Below are 18827 nucleotides of genomic sequence, written 5' to 3' on the forward strand. Positions count from 1 at the left end.
TATCAGTGAGTTGTGTGTAGTAGCAAAAATTTAGAAACAACCTTAGTAACCCAAAGTAGAGGACTAGCTAAATAAATGAAAATATATTCATATTTTTGACAGCTGTATGGTCATTAAGAAAGCATGTTGTAGAAGAATAGTAAATGACATGGAAAATGTTCATAAGGTATTGAGTTGAAAAATCCATTCACTGAATCTTGATCAAGTGTCTAGATTTAATCAGCAACTTACAGGAAACATAGGGGAAAGAGGAACATGTTAAATGACACCACGTGAATACAGTTAGCAAAACCCAGACTGTGGGAAACTCTACAGAGCAACCAGTTGGGTTTCTTCAACAAATACATCAAAAGGGGAAAGAGGAAAAGGGGGGTGGGGCAGCGAGGGAGAGCCGGAGCACAAAAAGAGATTTAAGAGATATATCAACCTACTACAAAGTATGCAGCTTATTTGGATCCCTGACTTAAACAAAATTTTAGAAGAGAAATGTTTACAGTGACCAACATTTGGTGATATGAGGCAATTATTATTAATTGTAAGTGTGGTAACCGTGTTGTGGTTTTGCTTAAAGAAAACTCATCTTTTGGAGCTATATACTGAAATATTTTCAGGTGAAATGAGAAGGCACTTCACAAAATCATACATACATTATGATCCTCTTTTTATAAAGAAAAATATATATTGAATATAGGCATAAAAAAAGACTGAAGGATATAAACCCAAATATTAACAGTTGTTAATCTCTGTGTATCAGGTATCTTGGGACAAATTATGCTGCAGTAACAAACAACCCTCAAATCTCATGGGCTCACAACAATAAATGTTATTTCTCACTCACATTACAGGGCTCACAGGGCTTCAGTCCAAGACCAAGGATGATGGAAAAGCTCTTGACATGCCAGTTTTGTGACAGAAGGAGAAAAAAGATGGCAAACTACACAAAGGCTCTTAAAACTTTTGCTGAGAGGTGGCACATGCCATTTCCACTCACACTTAACTGGCCAGAGTAAGTCACGGGGCAAAATTTGTTGTCAAGGCAACAATAATCCTCCCACAGAAACAGGTCCCATAGGAATAGATGGAATATACTGTATAAATAATACAAGGCACCACACTCTGTAATAACATTATGAGATTGTTTTTTCTTTTTTTTCCTTTTTTCTTTTATTTATTTATTTGGCCGAGCAGTGCAGCATGTGGGATCTCAGTTCCCCGACCAGGGATTGAACCTGTGCCCCCTTCATTGGAAGCATGGAGTCTTAACCACTGGACTGCCAGGGAAGTTCCGAGATTTTTTTTTCTTATTTTGTTTATTTATATACTTTTTAAATCTTCTAAAATGAATAAGTAACACTTTTGTAATAAAAAATTAATTTGTAAAATTGGCTTCCATGACTTATTTTTAAATTATCATCATCTTCATAAGAATATGAGTCCCATATGCGTATATAGCACTTTACAACTTACAAAGCCCTTTTGTATTCATCATATTATTTAATACTCATTTTACAGGTGAGATGTCTCAAATGCACCTGTCCATTCTATTTGCTGCTCTCTGGAGCTCAGCTTTGAAAGAGTTTAACTTCCTACCTTCCCTCCTTGTCCACTGGGCCCTTTAGAGGGTCAAGTTGTCAATGTTCTTGGTTTGATCAGTTAGAAGAAGGATGGAAAGAGGGAGGCTGAGGGGACAGGGCCTGTTGGGGAGGGGTGGTCTGAAGACGGGGCCTACTGAGAGTACAGATGGGCAGGCCTGACCAAGTGGGAGGGTGCAGCCTGCAGAGGAGAAACTCTAATGACAGGAGCTGGGGGTGGTAGGGTTATGGGTCCTGAAGGGAGGGGACAGGACTGGTCTGAGGGTGGACCATATTGACTTAGGCTTTGTTCTTCACTCCAGAGCATTCTAGGGGGCACACGTCCCTAATATGGGGGGATCAATCCCAATTGCAAAATATTATCTTACCCTGTCAGACCACACTTTTCAATTGTCAATTCAGAAAGCACTGACCTGATGGTCAATGTTGCAGAACGCCTAAATTCTGCTTCAGACCACCCTGTGAGCTGGCCCCGACGGCCTGCAGATCTGCTCCTCGCATGAGCAACTGAGGAAACAGTTGAGACTGAGAAATCTAACACCTGTTTAGTTGTTTGCAGATTTTCAGTTCAAAGAGTAAAAATATAAAACCGAGACCAAGGCTCGCTGAGCCCTCAGAAGCTGTAACCAGAGCCCTCTGCGGCTCTGCCCACAGAGACATCATGAGGGCTGAAAGGGAACTCACTTAGATGGCAGCCTCCAGAGCAGAATGGCAGGTACGCCTTGCCAGCATTTGCCTGAGAAAAAGATGATATGAAAATCAAAGAGATTTTCTAAATATGTAGTCTGGCCCTGGGAGGCCCCCTAAGAACCTGGTAACAAGGTTGCCTCTGGGAAGTGGAACTGGTGGGCGGAGTGAGGGTAGACAGGGAGAATTACTTCTCACTGTTTACCTTTTTGTACCCCAATTGGGTGCCATGTGGAGGAATTATCTATTTAAAATAAATGACATTTCTCACAAGTACAGAAAATACTAGAAGGGAATACATCAAAATGCTAATAGTGGTTATTTCAATAGAGTTTTGTAGATAAAGTTATTACAGTAATTTGTTTTTTAGACCTTGCTGTACAGACCAAGTTTTCTACACTGAGCATGAAGTTGCTTTTAAAATCAGGAAAAAATAAAATAAATACTTTCTTGTGATTTTCAAGTACACAATGAGAAAATAAAATAAAATGTAAAAAAAAAAAAGTGCACATACTAGGAGCCAGCCTAACTAGCTCATTTAACACAACAGCACTATAAAGTAGATATTTATTATCACTGCTGTTTTATAGATGAGGAACAGATTCAGAGAAGTGAGGTAATTTCCTCAGAGACTTACAATGAGAGGCAGAGCTAAAATTTGAAATAATCTTTCTCAGTCCAAAAATGCATGTTTTTACATTATTTCAAGTTGCCTCCGGTCAAATAGTGTGTGCACAGGACAAGGGCTTCGCAGATGCCGAGGGTCATTTGCACACTTCACTGGAAAACTCAGATGGTCTCATCTGTCCAGACCGAGGAAGGCCTGGCTGATAAGATGCCAGTTGCTACCCCTGTGTGATAAACACCAATGAGCAAAGCAGGGAACAAGGAAGGAGAATAGAATCAAGTACCAAAGCTCCCACGTGTGAACAACAGTGACCCAGACGTGTCTCTCCCCACTCAGAAACCATTCGTCCACCTGTTCTTTTCCCTAATATGTATTGAACATTATTAGATCATAGGCCCTCAACCAGGGCTGGGGGTACAGAGGGGAGCAGAAAGAGACACAGTGCCTGTGCTCATCTGAGAAGGTAGACCGGTGCAGGAGGCAAGCAGGAATCAAATAATCACATGGAATGTGTAGAGTTACAGCTAGGATAAACACTACGTAACAGTTCAGTGATTCCACTGCCTGGACTGAGAAAGTCCACTCCTACCCCTCAAGCTGTGCCCAGTGTGGCTCTAAGTCAGCACTGGGACTCTCCCTGATGGAGTCACACCTGTCTACTCACCTTCTCCAAATAGCCCTAAGCTCACCTGTCACAGTGCCTTTCTATGCTCACACCATTTCCTCAGCCAGGACTACCTTTGTCCCTCATTACTACCTGCTAAAATCCTGCTTTCCTCACCCAAGCAAGTCTGACTCTGGGGCCCCACTTTTAAAGAAAGGACTCAGGATAGCTTATCCTAATTGCAACTGAGAACTCCCCTTTTAAGTATACCTCAAAAGGAAGGAAGAGTTGAGTACCATGGCCATCACTTTATCTACAGGGCTGTTTCCTTCATTCAGAGTTGTTAGATCTGGGACCAACGGATGCTCCAGAGAGTTTATGAACCCCTACATTGTATGCAAACATTTGTTTGCACATGTGACATTTTTCTGGGAATTGTGTTTGCAGGAGACACTGGGTGGCTCTCTGGTATCCATCCACCCAGAGGACAAAGCCAATACAAGAGGGAGAGCCAACCTGAAGGACCAGAAAGACACAGAGCCAGAGTCTTAATCAGACTGTGCTTTGAGCCTTCCCTGCCTCTGGACATTTAAAATTCTGGGTCGATACTTGGTTAAGAAGGAAGAAGGAGAATGGAAGAGAAGGGAAGGGAAAAGAAGTGGAGAAATCCTACCTATTCATGAAGTTCTTTCTGAAAAGCCATTTCCTCCTTCATGGTTTCTTCAATTGCCCAATGTGGAATCAATTCCTCCCTCCTCTGGGCTCTACTAGGCAACTCACTTGCCCCTCTAGCAGAACACTGTACTGCCTTGTACTATGGTCAAGTATCTCAAGGGCAGGTTCTAGGTCATCCGTGTGTTTTTATTTCCAGGAGCACCTAGCACAAACTCTGGCAAAAGGAGAGAAAGAAGGGAAGGAGAGAGAGAGAAAGAAAATATTTTTCAGATACCCAGTAGGTACCAAGATCTGTACTAGACAATTTCCCGTCCATTATTTTGTTTAATGAATAAATTTTATTTTTTAATGAATATATTTTAAGTAGGTATTAATATTGCCATTTGTACAGAGGAGGAAATAGAGAATTCAGAGTTGAGTGTGTTGCCCAAGGTCACACAGCTGGTAGGTGGTAGAAGTGATACTGGAGATCACCTGGCTAATTTTTCTCACTGAGCATCACCTTGCCTTTGTGACTGTTGCATTGTTGAGCTAACAAAATTCCAGGAGAGTCTGAAGAGGCCTTATAAGGAGAAGGGTGAGTGGGGGTTCTCCAAGTTGCCTACATTCCCTCCAAAATATGCTTCAAAAACATTTTTGAGTGCGAGGGTTGTGTAGGGCAGCATCATGGGATACCAACCAATGGCTGGGAAACTGCTGATGTGCAGGGCAGTCATGGGGACAAGAACTTGTTCTCTTTAAAAATATCTGGTTTTGGGCTTCCCTGGTGGCGCAGTGGTTGGGAGTCTGCCTGCCGGTGCAGGGGACGCGGGTTCGTGCTCCGTTACGGGAAGATCCCACATGCCGCAGAGCGGCTGCGCCCGTGAGCCATGGCCGCTGAGCCTACGCGTCCGGAGCCTGTTGCTCCGCAACGGGAGAGACCACAGCAGTGAGAGGCCCGCGTATCGCAAAAAAAAACAAAAACAAAAACAAAAACCTGGTTTTGCTTCTTCATATTTAAGATTATTTAGGACTTTAGGATAAGTTTTCTGTCTCAGCCTGTTCCAATGACACATGAACTTGTTTATTAAAGCTGAGTGATGATAGATAATGGCAACAGTCAACTTCCTATTTGGGAGATCATGTGAGTAAAAATTTACACCCAGGCACCTGACTCTAACAGGGAGACTAAAAATACAATGAAAGAAACCACTTGAAACATGGCTGCAGTTCCCATGAGAAATGTCTGCCTCAAAGAGAGTGCACCCCTCCCTCCCCATCTCTACTGCCCCTCTTCTGCTTCCCTTTATGCTCTCCAACACCAGGCGTCCTAAAGAACTTCACCACTGTAATTCCACATCTCACTAGAGGTTCCTTCCACTCCAGAATAACTGAAGTACTATTTTGGTCCAAATCAGGAATTCCATTGACCATAGTCCCTACGTGGCCTTGGAGTTCTTGCAAAGGGTCTATAAAGACATTGATATTCTTACCTTCAAGTCCCAACAAATCAGTATATGTGAAGAGTGTGTTAGCTGTTGATGAGATGAATAAAATTCAAATTTATCTGAGAGTGTTTCTGAATTCATTGTGAACTTTTGTCACTATTTTTGTCTTCCCAGACAATAGATACTAAACGTAAAGCCATTCTTTTGTGAGGTCTGTATTGGTATTAAAGAGGGGTCTTCATACAAATTGTAAATTACCACTGATCCTAATCTTCCACCTTTGCCTCTCCCTCCCTCTCAAGCCAGACACCCGCCTCTGACTCTGTGGGAATACACTCTCCCACCCCTCGGATGGCCTCTGCTCCCTCCAGACTTTCAGTCCTTCCTCTAGACTTGACTGAAAGGTCTGCTAGTTCCTGGAAGCTATACAGGGTGGGCAGGAAAGGAAGGAGCTAAGACCTGCAAAAGGCCCACTCACTAAGGGGGGCAGGTGCTGGGGGACTGGGGCACTTAGAGGTGCACCTACCTCAGAAGTGGAATCAGAGGGAAAGGGGAGGGGCAGTGCCCAAGGGTGTGGCAAGTTTGGTAGAGACTCAGGCAACAGACAGCCCCTGAGTTCCCGGAGGACATAGCAGGGGCCCCAACAGGCTAGCAGGGTGCAACAGGGGATATATGTGGGCTACACTAAGATTCAAGGGGATACATGTGGGTCACACTAAGATTCAAGGGGCAAGTCACAGCTGCGGCTTAGTGACTCAGCCCAGGGAGAGGGTGAAGGCCAGGGAGGGACATCATTGTAAGGACTAAATAGAATGATTGTGTCTGGGACGTGGCTGAGGCTCAGGATGTCGGGGAGTTGAGTATGTGTGCATGTGTGTGTGTACGTGTGTGTGGACACGTGTGTAGGGCACAGAAGAAAGTACCTAAGCAGGAGCCAAGTCCTGAGAAGCAGGTCTATGAATGCAGACAGCTGCAATAGGTGGGGTAGCAGGTAGAGAAGGTGAAACCTTAAGTCTTTGCTTACAGGTTCCTTCTGCCTGGAATACGCTTCTCCAAACTCAACTGCCACTTGTTGAAATCCTACCCATTCTATGAAGTCCACCTCCTTCAGAGCCAGAAATTTCTCAATTTCTACATTCTGCCTTGGGGTCTGGAAGCTCATTGGGAATCCTCATTTTTGAGGCTTCAAGGGTAGTAAATGGAGGCAGGTACAGGAGCCAGAAGTTCTGGGCTTAGACCCCAGATCAAAGCTCCACCCCTTGATGAGCTGGACTCTCTCTGAGCCACAGTCTCCTCATCTGGAAAGTGTTGGGAATAATAAACCCACCTTACAGGCTCATTAGGAGGGTATTACCTGGCTTGCTCACTCTCAGAAATACTGTCAATATCAAATGGGATCATGTAGGGGAAAGAACATGATAAATTGCTACTTAAATGTGATCTATATTTACAATTTTTATCTTTATTTCCCCCTGATAGCGTCTCACAAAGTGCCTTGAACGTAGCAGATACTCAGTACTTTGTGGTAGTTAGGTAGCAGAAAAAGTCAGAATCTGGTAGCAACGTGGATTGTATTACAGCTAAAACCCCACATCCCACTTCCTTATTCCACGATCTATAAACAGCAACTAGGGCATTCCAGGCTTACTTACTCAGGGAAGGATGAAAGGGTAGATGAAAGAAGACAATTTTGGCTTTTGTGTTTCTAAATACACTTTTAGAACTTACACTAGAAAAATAGTTTTGAAATACCGATTAGTGGTAATAACTGGGCCCTTTGACCTTCAAAATCTAGAATCCTAAAGAGTGCGTGCAAAAGTTTATGCCAAAACAGTAGAAATAGGAGAATGGATGATAATATAAGAGTCAGCTTTTCCCACACTGGAGGAAATAACAATTCTCAGGCCTGAAAGAGAGAGGAGAAACGGGGAGTCTAGTAATGGAGTGAGAAGCAGGTGTGGGTCCCTGGGAGGATCCCTCTGTCTCAATGCAGGCCAGAACTCCAGAGTAAGGGGGATGCTGGAAGCCCTTAGAGGCTGTGGATATGAGAACAAAAGAACATGTACCCTGACTGCCGAGATGAAATCAGAAAAGCAGAAGGCCAGTAGAGCAGCAGCAGAAGAGAAACTGCAGTGTGTTGTTTCTAGACAAAGCGGGCCTAGGGCAGTTGCTCCGAGCTCTCTACAGCTCCTGATCGGCACAGGAGAGGAAATGGGTGCTTCTTGTGTTGCCCCTGAGAGGGACATGGAAATACTGAGAGGATTGGCAGGCCTGAAGAGGCCTTGAAAACAGGACAGAGAAAATGCAAAATGACCAGCAAGGACTGATGGCCAGAACCAGGTGGGACTGGCGACTTTCAGTTGATGCCAGTGGGGAAGGGGCTGATGATCAAGAGACAGACCGATGGGAATGTAGACGCTCCAGGAGGTGCCAGCATGGACCCATGGTGCGAATGACCACGGTGAGCCTGAGCCAGATGCCCCTTTCTACAATGTTCTGGCGCTGTGTAAATGCACGCTGCAACTATACAAGCAGCCCAAATCCTGAACTGATAAGGCTCTCCTGAAGTGGGTTGTCATTAAGTTGCCTACAGCTTCTGCCACTGGTAGAATGGGAAGCTCAGAATAGAGATTAAGTTCGATGTTAGAAAAATGATAGGTTTAGAAAGACAAATATCATATGATATCACTTACCTGTGGGATCTAAAACAATGATACAAATGACCTTATTTACAAAACAAAAATAGATTCATAGACATAGAAAACAAACTTATGGTTACCAAAGGGGATGGGGGGTGTGGGGAGAGATAAGTTAGGAGTTTGGGATTAACATATACACACTTCTATATATAAAATAGGTAATCAACAAGGACCTACTGTCTAGCACAGGGAACTATACTCAATATCTTGTAATAACCTATAATGGAAAAGAATCTGAAAAAGAATACATATATATACACATATATATGTATAACTGAATCACTTTGCTGTATACTTGAAACTAACGCACTATAAATTAACTGTATTTCAATAATAAATTAAAAACACAAAAAAAGAAAAAGAATAGGTTAATTCACACTTTTTTTTTGCATACCTGAATTTGTAGCCTAAGATTTAGACCCCTATACTAATTGGAATTCAAGAACAATACAAAATTTAAAAACAGGCAAAACTAATCCATGGTGGCATGGCTAGAGTAGTAGTTACCCCTGGGGAGGTACTTCCTGGGGAGGGCATGAGGGAGCATTTTGAGATGCCAGGAATGCTCTAGAGCTTGATCTGGGTGGTGGTTACAAGGTTCTATACCTATATAAGAAAAATCATCAAGCTGTACACTTAAGATATGCACATTTTACTGAACGTAAGTTATGACTAAAAATTTAAAAGAGCAAACATTGAGATCAAACACAGAAATGCAAAGTTAAGAGAGATGCTCTGTGGGCAGCAGTAGGCTCACTGGGGAGACACCTGGTAACCCCAAGTGTCCAAGATTCCCCAGAGGGAGTTGGGTGAAAGGGTTTGCAGCTGTGCTGGTCACAGAGCACCATACTAAAGGCCCCAGCTGCCTTCAGGATCATGGCTTGTTTCAGGCCTCGCTCTGAGGGGTGGATACAGTATGTGTGGTGAAGAACACACAGGCTATGCACAGGAGTTAACTCAGGCTCCTCCTTCTCATTAGCCGTGAAACCCTGAGCATTTCCTTAGCATTGTTGAATCTTATTTCCCTCGTCTATAAATTGGGGGTAAAAATACCTACCTCATTTTAAATGAGATAAGACAGGCAAAATAGTTGTTCTGAAATACTCTGAAAATGGCAACCGTTACTGTCCTGTAGACCCAGGAAATTAACCCTGATTGCTTAACACTCAGCCACACAGCATCACTGATTGACAAGGGGAACGTGTGGGAGAGGGTGCATCAGACGGTAAACAGGTTGATTTTATCTGGATGGTGGTAAAGAAAGCGTTGGGTTGGTTTTCTTGCCTAGATCAACCGGCTATTCTGATGTTGAGTAGACATAATCTGTGGGTCCCTGTCAATAAGAGCAGAAATTCATCTGTACCTTACAGTAATGGGACCTACTTTTACCTAGGTGCCTGGCTCTTAGTAGGTGCTTAAAAATGAACAAGTATCAGTATTAGCCTGTGGAACACTTCCTCCTATACTAGCTCATGGCATTTCCAAGAGCCAGAATTGGGCTTCTTAGTGTCCTGTTGTAGGAGGTCAGGCAAATGTTGATGGCATCTTGAGCAGGTCCTCATATTCAGCTAGTGATGAACCAGAGCACCACATATTCACTGGCTCAACATGGTACATTTCTGTATCATGTTCCAAGTACTGGGAAGCCAAGACGCCAACCCAGGCTATCAAGTCAGCCACTGACCACATGGCTCCCTCATCATACAGGTCTCACCAGCATCCATCCTGTCATTAGCAAAAGATACAACAGGAAAATAAGCAATGCCAGGACTTTCACCAAAGTCCCCTCAGACTGCCACCATGATGAAAGTTACATCACCTCCCCATGGGGTGCTGTGAAGACACCACATGGGTCTTCTCAGGCTCAGCCCAGGTGATCAGGCTGCCACTCCGACATCCCTCTTTCTTTCCTCACTTCAGCCGTAGGGACTCAGCCTGACCTCCTTTTTCATCCAAGCCCCTTCTAACCAGCTGCTCTGTATCTCGGGGATCCTTCCATCTAAGACCAAATGCAGGATGAGTATGGTCTCCCTGACCTCACATCTTCTTGCTGCCCTGAAGATAAGCTCACAAGCCCTCATTCTTTCATGAGGTTTTAATAATAAAAATGAAACTAACAGATAAGGCAAACTTCCCCAAACAAACATGGCAAAGTCCTCCAAGATTAAAAAATTGCCCAAGTTTTTATAGTCATGGTCCCTGATCTGTAGTTTCTGACCACCTGGCTTATGTAGAGCTCAGAAGCCTAGAAGTCCAGTCAAGGCAAGGGAGGGACATTTGCTTCTCTGGAGCCTCCACTGGGTGACAAGCATCTTAAAATCCCTGCCTCACATGTGAACAGGTTACTTGGGCCTTTTCTCTTAGATGCTTCTCTTACTTTTACCTTCCCCAAAACTACTTAGAGAAAATATGTTCCTCACCAAAATTGGCTACTAAATTATAGCCAGGTTACTGCAAATCTCCTCAAGTGGGCAGATCATGCAGTACCTAACACACCCAAAGTTCCCTCCAAAGAAACTGTCTGGCCCTATGCCACACCTCACTGGACCAACGGGCCCTTGACCCAAGGGCAATCAGTGTTAACAGGCTAGCCACTCGTGAAGTGGCCTCACGTGAAAACTCTTTTCAAAGAGCCATAGTGGTGATTGGCTTGGTCAACTGAATTCTCCCTTCTGCCTTTCTGGACTGGGAAATCCTGAGACAGAAGCAATCAGTGTTTAACAGGAAGAGATTAAGAGGCGGCCTGAGAAGAGAAGCAGAAAATGAGAGAGCAGCTGAGCCACATCAAAGGTGTGAAAATTAAGAAACCTTTACTACTGGATGTCACAGGGAAACCAAGACAATCTGATTCCCGCCGATTTCAGCTCCACAAAGGAGGTATTGGCTTCTGTGGAGGTTCTAAAATGACAAAATAAAATGCCAGCTCTGGCACACTTTCCCTGAAAGGCAGGTATTATTGTCATCCTAATTTTACAAATGAGAAAGCTGAGTTTCAGAAAATTTAAGTAACTTGTCCACAGCTACACAGCAAATACGTGACTGAACGGGGATATAAACCCAGGTTCTGCCTGACTCCAAAGCCCATGTTCTTTCTGTTCCACCACCCTGCCTTATAAGAGACCATTACAGATAACTGTATATGTTTGACATCTAGAGAGACCCCAACGATATTATCCAGCATTGAAAAGAACAAAACAGGGCTTCCCTGGTGGCGCAGTGGTTGAGAGTCCGCCTGCCGATGCAGGGGACACAGGTTCGTGCCCTGGTCCGGGAGGATCCCACATGCCGCGGAGCGGTTGGGCCCGTGAGCCATGGCCGCTGAGCCTGCGCGTCCGAAGCCTGTGCTCCACAACGGGAGAGGCCACAACAGTGAGAGGCCCACATACCGCAAAAAAAAAGAAAAGAAAAGAACAGGACAGCTCTACACATGCTGACCTGTAACAACCTCCAAAACTTATCGTGAAGCTAAATAAAGCAAGATATCAAAATAGAGTGTTTACTGTGCCAACATTTGTGTTTAAAAAATGGAGGCAATGAGTGAGTGATAGATGCACAGATACACTGTACGTGCATAGAACAGGAAGGACAGCAAGACAGGAAAAAGGAAGCTAAGAGTGAAGATGGCAAATGTTTCACTGTATCTCCTTATATTTCTGAATTTAGAACGGGCATATGTCTTATCCATCCAAAAGAGTAAATAATATTTTAAAACCACAGAGTGATTTCAACAACCTATAAACATCTGTCCCTTATGGTGCCTTCAGGCATGAAAACATTCCCAGTTTTCTATGTCTGAGACTTCAAAGCAAGTAGTCCAGAAACAATATCAGTCAGAAAGTGAGTTAAACAGACGTCCAAATGCTCACAGTACTCTTCTCTTATTTTCATAAGAATTAACACTCACAGGAAAATGAATAAAATAGCTTCAGAGAGAAACTATTTTTTTCCAAGAAGGTAAATAAGATTTGGAAAATTTTGAGGTGAGGGATTACCAGAATAGGAGAATCAACAATAAACAAAGCTTGCTGTAGTTCTATCCTGTCTCCATCTTCCTCTTCAATCTCTCTCATTAAAGCTCATTAAACTCTCCACTGAAGCTCACCACTTGGAGAAAATGAAAAGAAGAAGAAGACGGAGAAGACAAAACTTTATGCCAAAATAATCTCCAGGTATATTAAAGATTTAGGTATCAAATCTGTAGATGTAAAAAGATTAAATGAACTTATAAGTGAGTAAGTACATAATCAAGCAATGGGGAAGGTCTTTCTAAAAAGGCAAACCAAAGGCAAAAACCATCAAGAAAATGATCAATAAACCTGACTAAATACTAGTTTTAAGCTTTGTACATTAAAAAACTATAACTAACAATTATGAGTCATATTACCAATGGAAAATATTTGCAACAGTATTACAAAAGATTAGAGTCTTTACTATCTAAATGGTTTTTATAGGTCTCTTGAAAAATCACCCAAAACTGAAAGGAGAACAAGAAACAGAAACACAAACTCCATCCACAATGAAACCAAGAGACATCAGTAACCCCAAACCACACAATATAAAGACTGGTAAGTGACTTTGCTGAGAGGACAGAGGTCACACTAAGTTTTTCCCTCAGAATCCAAAAAAGTAGGAATATTAAAGTCCCCCCAAACCAGGAAGACCAGGGTAGGTGGGAGCTGACAGCAGGGAGTTGGTTTAAGAAGTTAAGCCTCTTGGTTCTCCTCCTTACTTCTTGCAGTCTAACAACTCCCACTTCCACTGGAAAAGACGATTTATCCTGTGGAGAAACCAGACCAGAAAGGTTCTGGACTCAGGGACACCAGAAACTGAAGAAGACACATGAGGACATCTTACTTAAAATACAGGGGTTAAGCAAAGATTTGCACACACACCTACACCTATGTAACCGGTCCAGAATACATGCAGTTGACTTATAACCCCCGGCAAAAGACTGAATGATCTTTATCTGGAGAAACTGAACGGCCCTAGGAAAAGTTCAGCAACTACTGACATTTAAGGAGCCCAAATAAAAAAACTGGCAGGCCACCTGATAACCCTAGTAAAACTCTCTAGTCTGCTCACTTCCCATTCTACTCCATGTGCACTGAGTTGAACCTAGTATATTACGGCCTCAATATAAAATATGACTGGATAGCAAGGGTATTTGAAGAAACCCTCTGTAGTAGTTGAATGGTGGCTCCCCAAAATATATGTCAACGTCTTAATCCCAAGAATCTGTGACCGTTACCTTATATGGCAAAAGAGTAAATGTTAGTTTATATGGCACGAGGCATGACTAGGTCAAGTAGCATGAGAGGAGAAGCTTACCTGGTGGGCCCTGCATGCAATCACATATATCTTTATAAAACACAGACACACAGGACACACAGAAGAGGAGGAGACAAGGTGACATGACTGCAGAGATTGGAGTGGAGTGAAGAGATGTCAAAAAGCCACCAGAAACTGGAAGAGGGCAAAGAACAGGTTCTCCGTTAGAGTCTCCACAGGGAGTATGGCCCTGCTGACACTTTGATTTTGGACTTCCGTCCTCCAGAACTGTGACAGAATAAATTTCTGTTGCTTTAAGCCACCCAGTTTGTGGTCATTTGTTATGGTAGCAGTCCTAGGAAACTGATACGCCCTCTAAGATGAAAGTTGGAGACCTAAGCAAACACACAGAGTAAAGGAACTCAAAAGAAAGAGAAGGCAGAAGAAAACTTCAAACATATTATAATGGTCTCCAGGAAATAAGAATAGAAATCTATTAAAATAAATAGCAAGGATATAGTGGCAGAAATTAAAAACTCACAGAAGAGTTGAAATATACAGTTGAGGAAATCTCCTAGAAAGTAGAACAGAAAGGTCATTAGGAAAGAAAAGGTAAGAAAAAAATTAAATTAAATTCAGAAGGTGCGACACTTAACTAATAATGGCTCCAGAGCACAGAATAGATAAAAGAGTTGGAAGAAAAGTATCAAAGAGAAAATACAAGAAAAGTTCCCAGAATTGAAAGACATGAATCTCCCAATAGAAGAAACGAATATAATAAGTGAAAAAAGACCCACAGCAATTGTAAGTGCTGTTGCAGACATGAATCTATTGACATAAAAAAAAAGATGATATACAATATGGATGAAATAGATGGAAAAACACGTGTCCAGTGGTAACCTATTCTTACAAAATATGTACATAATAGATAACAATATAGAGCACTGCCTTCAAAATGTCAAAGAAAATTATTTTCAACCTTGAATTTTATACCCAGGCAAAATATCAATCAAATATGAAGGGAAAACAAAAATATTTTTAGACATTTAAGTCTCAAAAAATTTCTCTCTTAAATACTCTTTCATTGTAAGATATTAAAGATTGTGATCCATAAAAATGTGGGAGTATACAAGAAAGAAGATATGGGATCCAGGAAGAGAAAATCCAACTTAGAAATGAGGTAAAAGGAACTCCCAGTATGACAGCAAAGGGAACTCCCAGGATAACAACTGTGCAACAGGCCTAGAGAGTGACCAGTTAAAATTAGAGCAGGAGGAGAGAGGGAAAAGAAGTTATCTAAAATTGATGCCTCAAGAGATAACAGTGCACACAAATCATTTAGAAATCTGGAAGTAGATAAAAGAAGAAACATTTAAAAACATGTGAAAGTAATTGTTCCAGAAGAGTGAGCTGAAGGAGGGGGTGGGAATAGGAGATTACTTCTTCATTTTAAGACTTTTAGCTATAGTTTACTTTTTAAGCTTGTATTAGTTTCGTACAGCCGTCACAACAAATTACCACAAACTTGGCAATTTAACCAACCAGAAATTTATTCTCTCACAGTTTTGGTAGTCAGAGGTCTGAAATCAAGTTGTCAGTAGAGTTGGCTCTCTCTGCAGGCTCTGAAGGAGATTCCTTTCCATGTCTGTCTCCTATCTTCTCTCTCCTTGGTATTCCCTGGTTTGGTTGTTTTACTGACAAGGAAACTGGAGCACAGCAAAATTATGAAATACACCCAAAGTCACACAGCCAATAAGTGGTGGAGCTGGCATGTAAATCCAGCAGTCTGGCTCCAAGCTGTGCTATTACCACCCTGCTAGCTGCCTCTGTATAATCAATGCACAGAAAAGGACCCGGAAGTGTATATACTAAGGAAGCTGCCATATTGCCTCTGAAGAGAAAGAGGTTGTAGGTAATTTTTAGTTCTTTTTGCTTGTATGGATTTCTAATTTTCTGAAATGAGTTTGTAATGTTATTACAATTTATAAATATTAAAACCTGCATTTTAAAAACAACATTATCTCCTCAGCCTATCATATAAGACCTACTTTCAGTTAGTGGGAAAAACAGGAGACCTTGTTACTAGATCCAACACTGTCACTCAAGGCACACAGTAAGTGCTCAGTACGATTTGTATTCATTAAGCATCTACTCTGGTGTCATGACACTGTACTTGAAGCTTAATAAATGCTATTGCTATTATTATTGTCAGTGTTACCTGTCCATCTTTAGACAAGTCAACAACACTTTCTGGACCCCAGGAAAGGATATTAGCATGAAGGTAACAATGACAACTGTGGTTTGATTGAATTATGGTGAATGGGGTGATTCTGCTCAAGCTTATTGGTCCTTTGGGGGGAAGCAGTGAAGAAGCGATACTTGCCTTGTAAGAGAAATTTCCCAAAAAGCATAAAAGCTGAACTAGAGAGAGTCCCTTCCATAACACAAGAAGGATTTCCCTGAAGTTAGACTGGTGGAATAGTGGGTAGAGAGGATAAGTTGGGGATGTTGAGCCTGAGGTTGCTGAGCCCCTCCCTCTACATAACAAAGGAAGTTTCCCTGCCAGTGAATAAGGCTGAGGGTTTAAGCAGATAAGGAGAGAGAAAGGACAAGGGGCTGGGTGAACAGGTGGTAACTGACTTGGCCACATTGCCAGGTAAGGCGTGACCAGTCCTTTGGGAAGTAACTTGTTCTGTATCTTTAAAATGCCCTGAGGAAACTGAGACAAAATTGGCTAACACTGCAGAAACCCATTACTCAGAATCATCAGTGCTCTTCCATGGTTGATTTTTCTCCCTCTTTACACTTTCCCTTCCTTGCTGGGCTTCCTAAATCCTGCCTAGACTCCAGCCTCACAAAGATAATCCAATTGCCCATGATCTTGACCCTAGACTCCTCTTTCCCCACCTTCCCAGACTTCGTTTTCTGTTCCTTTCAACTGCTGACCTACTGATGATCCAAGAGGATGCCAACTCCCAAACTCCCAAACCATGGACAAGATCTGATGCTTGTCTTCAGTCCCTGGGAACGACCTGGCCTGTCCCTGGACTCTGTTTATCATAAATCTCGACATCCTCAGTGGGATAATCTCTGTCATAACCCAATGGAACCGAGCTCAAGGTGCAATCTTAGACCTAGGCAAAGATGGTAACTCAAGCTGGATCTCCTGTGATAATTGTGGATGCAATTGACGTAATCTGTGGGTCTAATTATTTTATGAAGCTAACTATAATTATTATAATCAGACTGAAACACAGTTAAATGCAAACAATAAAACTTAATTCTGAGGGTTCTCTATTCATCTTCCATGACACCCCTCATGAGAAGTGCTCTTCTTTCACACCCACCACAAATTGCTGAGCAGCAAAGTTCCTGCTTCCCCTGGAATCTACACACTGCTCCCTGAGAGGCTGCCCAGTATAGTGGCATACATGTGGCCCCGGGCTCAGAAAGCCCAGGGTTCAAATCACAGCCTTGTGTCTTATTCTCTATGTGCCTTGCTTTCCCCACCCGCAAAGTAGGGGAAAGTGACTATCTCCCTGGGTTGTGCTAAGGAGTAGAAGGTACATATATGAATTGGTGACTGCAGTCCCCACTCCAATTAGCCTTCTATACATTGTAGTCATTGTTCCTGGAGTCAGGAACCAAGTGTAGGTTCTAGGCACCAAGCTCCCCTGGCTTCATCGCATTAAGGGGTCAATGACTCAGCTCTCCACTCCCCGGGAAATTTCAAGTAAGCACAAGCCCAGCTAAGTGTGTATGTGTGTCCCAGGTCAGGCAGGTCTCCAGAGAACTGCTGTTTTTTTCTCTCCAGAGGAGAGCACTGGGCCTGTTTGTTCACACACCTGGAAAAGGTTAGCAGCTTCCAGGACCCGCTGGACGTTCTGCTTGGTGATCAGCGCCTTGCTGGTGTACGTGTAGTTCAGAAGAGTGTGCATGGTCTCCGCGTCGACCCCTTTGATGATGATCCTCTCCTCATACTTTTCCTTTAAATCATTGCAGAACATGGCCCTGGGAGAGAGATATGTGAATGTGAGTCCAACCGTGACCGTTGGTTCCAAATCTAAACAGACCCCCTTCAGACCTGTCTGCCCCCATGGGACAGTGAGGTTCCCAAGGTCGGAACCTGGGGCGATTGCTCTCCATCCCTCAGCACCCAGGACCCACCAGACGTTCCATGAGTGCTTACTGAACTAATGTGTCCTGCTCTGCTGGGCCCAAGTGTTGTCCCCAAGGCAGTCCCAGGCAGGAAGAAAGACATTAAGAAAAGAGAGAGAGAAAGAGGAAGAAATCACTGACAAAAAAGAGAGAGGAAGAAATCACTCGACAAGCTGATTTTTTTTTTGTTTAATTTATTATTTTTGTCTCTGTTGGGTCTTTGTTGCTGTGCGCAGGCTTTCTCTAGTTGCGGCGAGCGGGGGCTACTCTTTGTTGCGGTGCGCAGGCTTCTCATTGCGGTGGCTTCTCTTGTTGCGGAGCACGGGCTCTAGGCGTGCGGACTTCAGTAGCTGTGGCTCGTGGGCTCAGTAGTTGTGGTGCACGGGCTTCGTTGCTCTGCGGCATGTGGGATCTTCTCAGACCAGGGCTCGAACCTGTGTCCCCTGCATTGGCAGGCGGATTTTTAACCACTGCGCCACCAGGGAAGCCCCGACAAGCTGATTTTTGAACCTGTTGTTTTAGCCCATGAGGTCTTCTCCCCTGGGTCTCCCTCTGCCCTTCTTCCTGTCTTTTTTTTTTTTTTTGCGGTACGCGGGCCTCTCACTGTTGTGGCCTCTCCCGTTGCGGAGCACAGGCTCCGGATGCGCAGGCTCAGCGGCCATGGCTCACGGGCCCAGCCGCTCCGCCGCATGTGGGATCTTCCTGGACCGGGGCACGAACCCGTGTCCCCTGCATCGGCAGGCGGACTCTCAACCACTGCGCCGCCAGGGAAGCCCCCCGTCTTTGTTTTAATAATAATAATATTCCTACCCTTCTCCCTCCTCTTCTCTCCTCTCTCAGCTGGCCTCTTCCCCCTCCCCAACAAGAATATGACAGCATGACACAGAGAGCAAATGTGAATTCTGCAAAGTTAACAAATGCCAGCCTGGAACCAGAGAAGCAATGGTGTCATTTGGGCAGACGACTGATTTACAAGCCAGTTTTTTCAGCCATAAAGTCTCTTGGCCAGAGGGGCACAGAGCCATCTGTGGAACCACACATGTTGTAAAGTGAGGTCATGAACCACTCACCTGGCTGCCTCCTGATTCC

General features: G+C 43.5%; 1 protein-coding gene across 1 annotated transcript in view; it reads right to left on the reverse strand.

Annotated features, from left to right (window-relative positions):
* The window catches only part of KLHL6 (kelch like family member 6), a 54838-nt gene that overhangs the window by 16164 nt on the left and 19847 nt on the right, over positions 1-18827 (reverse strand). The window contains exon 2 of the mRNA XM_060150134.1: positions 17426-17591. Within this exon, the coding sequence (XP_060006117.1) occupies positions 17426-17591 (166 nt within the window). The remainder of the gene's footprint in view (positions 1-17425; positions 17592-18827) is intronic.

This window comes from Lagenorhynchus albirostris, chromosome 5 (genome assembly GCF_949774975.1).
Source record: "Lagenorhynchus albirostris chromosome 5, mLagAlb1.1, whole genome shotgun sequence".
NCBI classification, from domain to species: Eukaryota; Metazoa; Chordata; class Mammalia; order Artiodactyla; family Delphinidae; genus Lagenorhynchus; species Lagenorhynchus albirostris.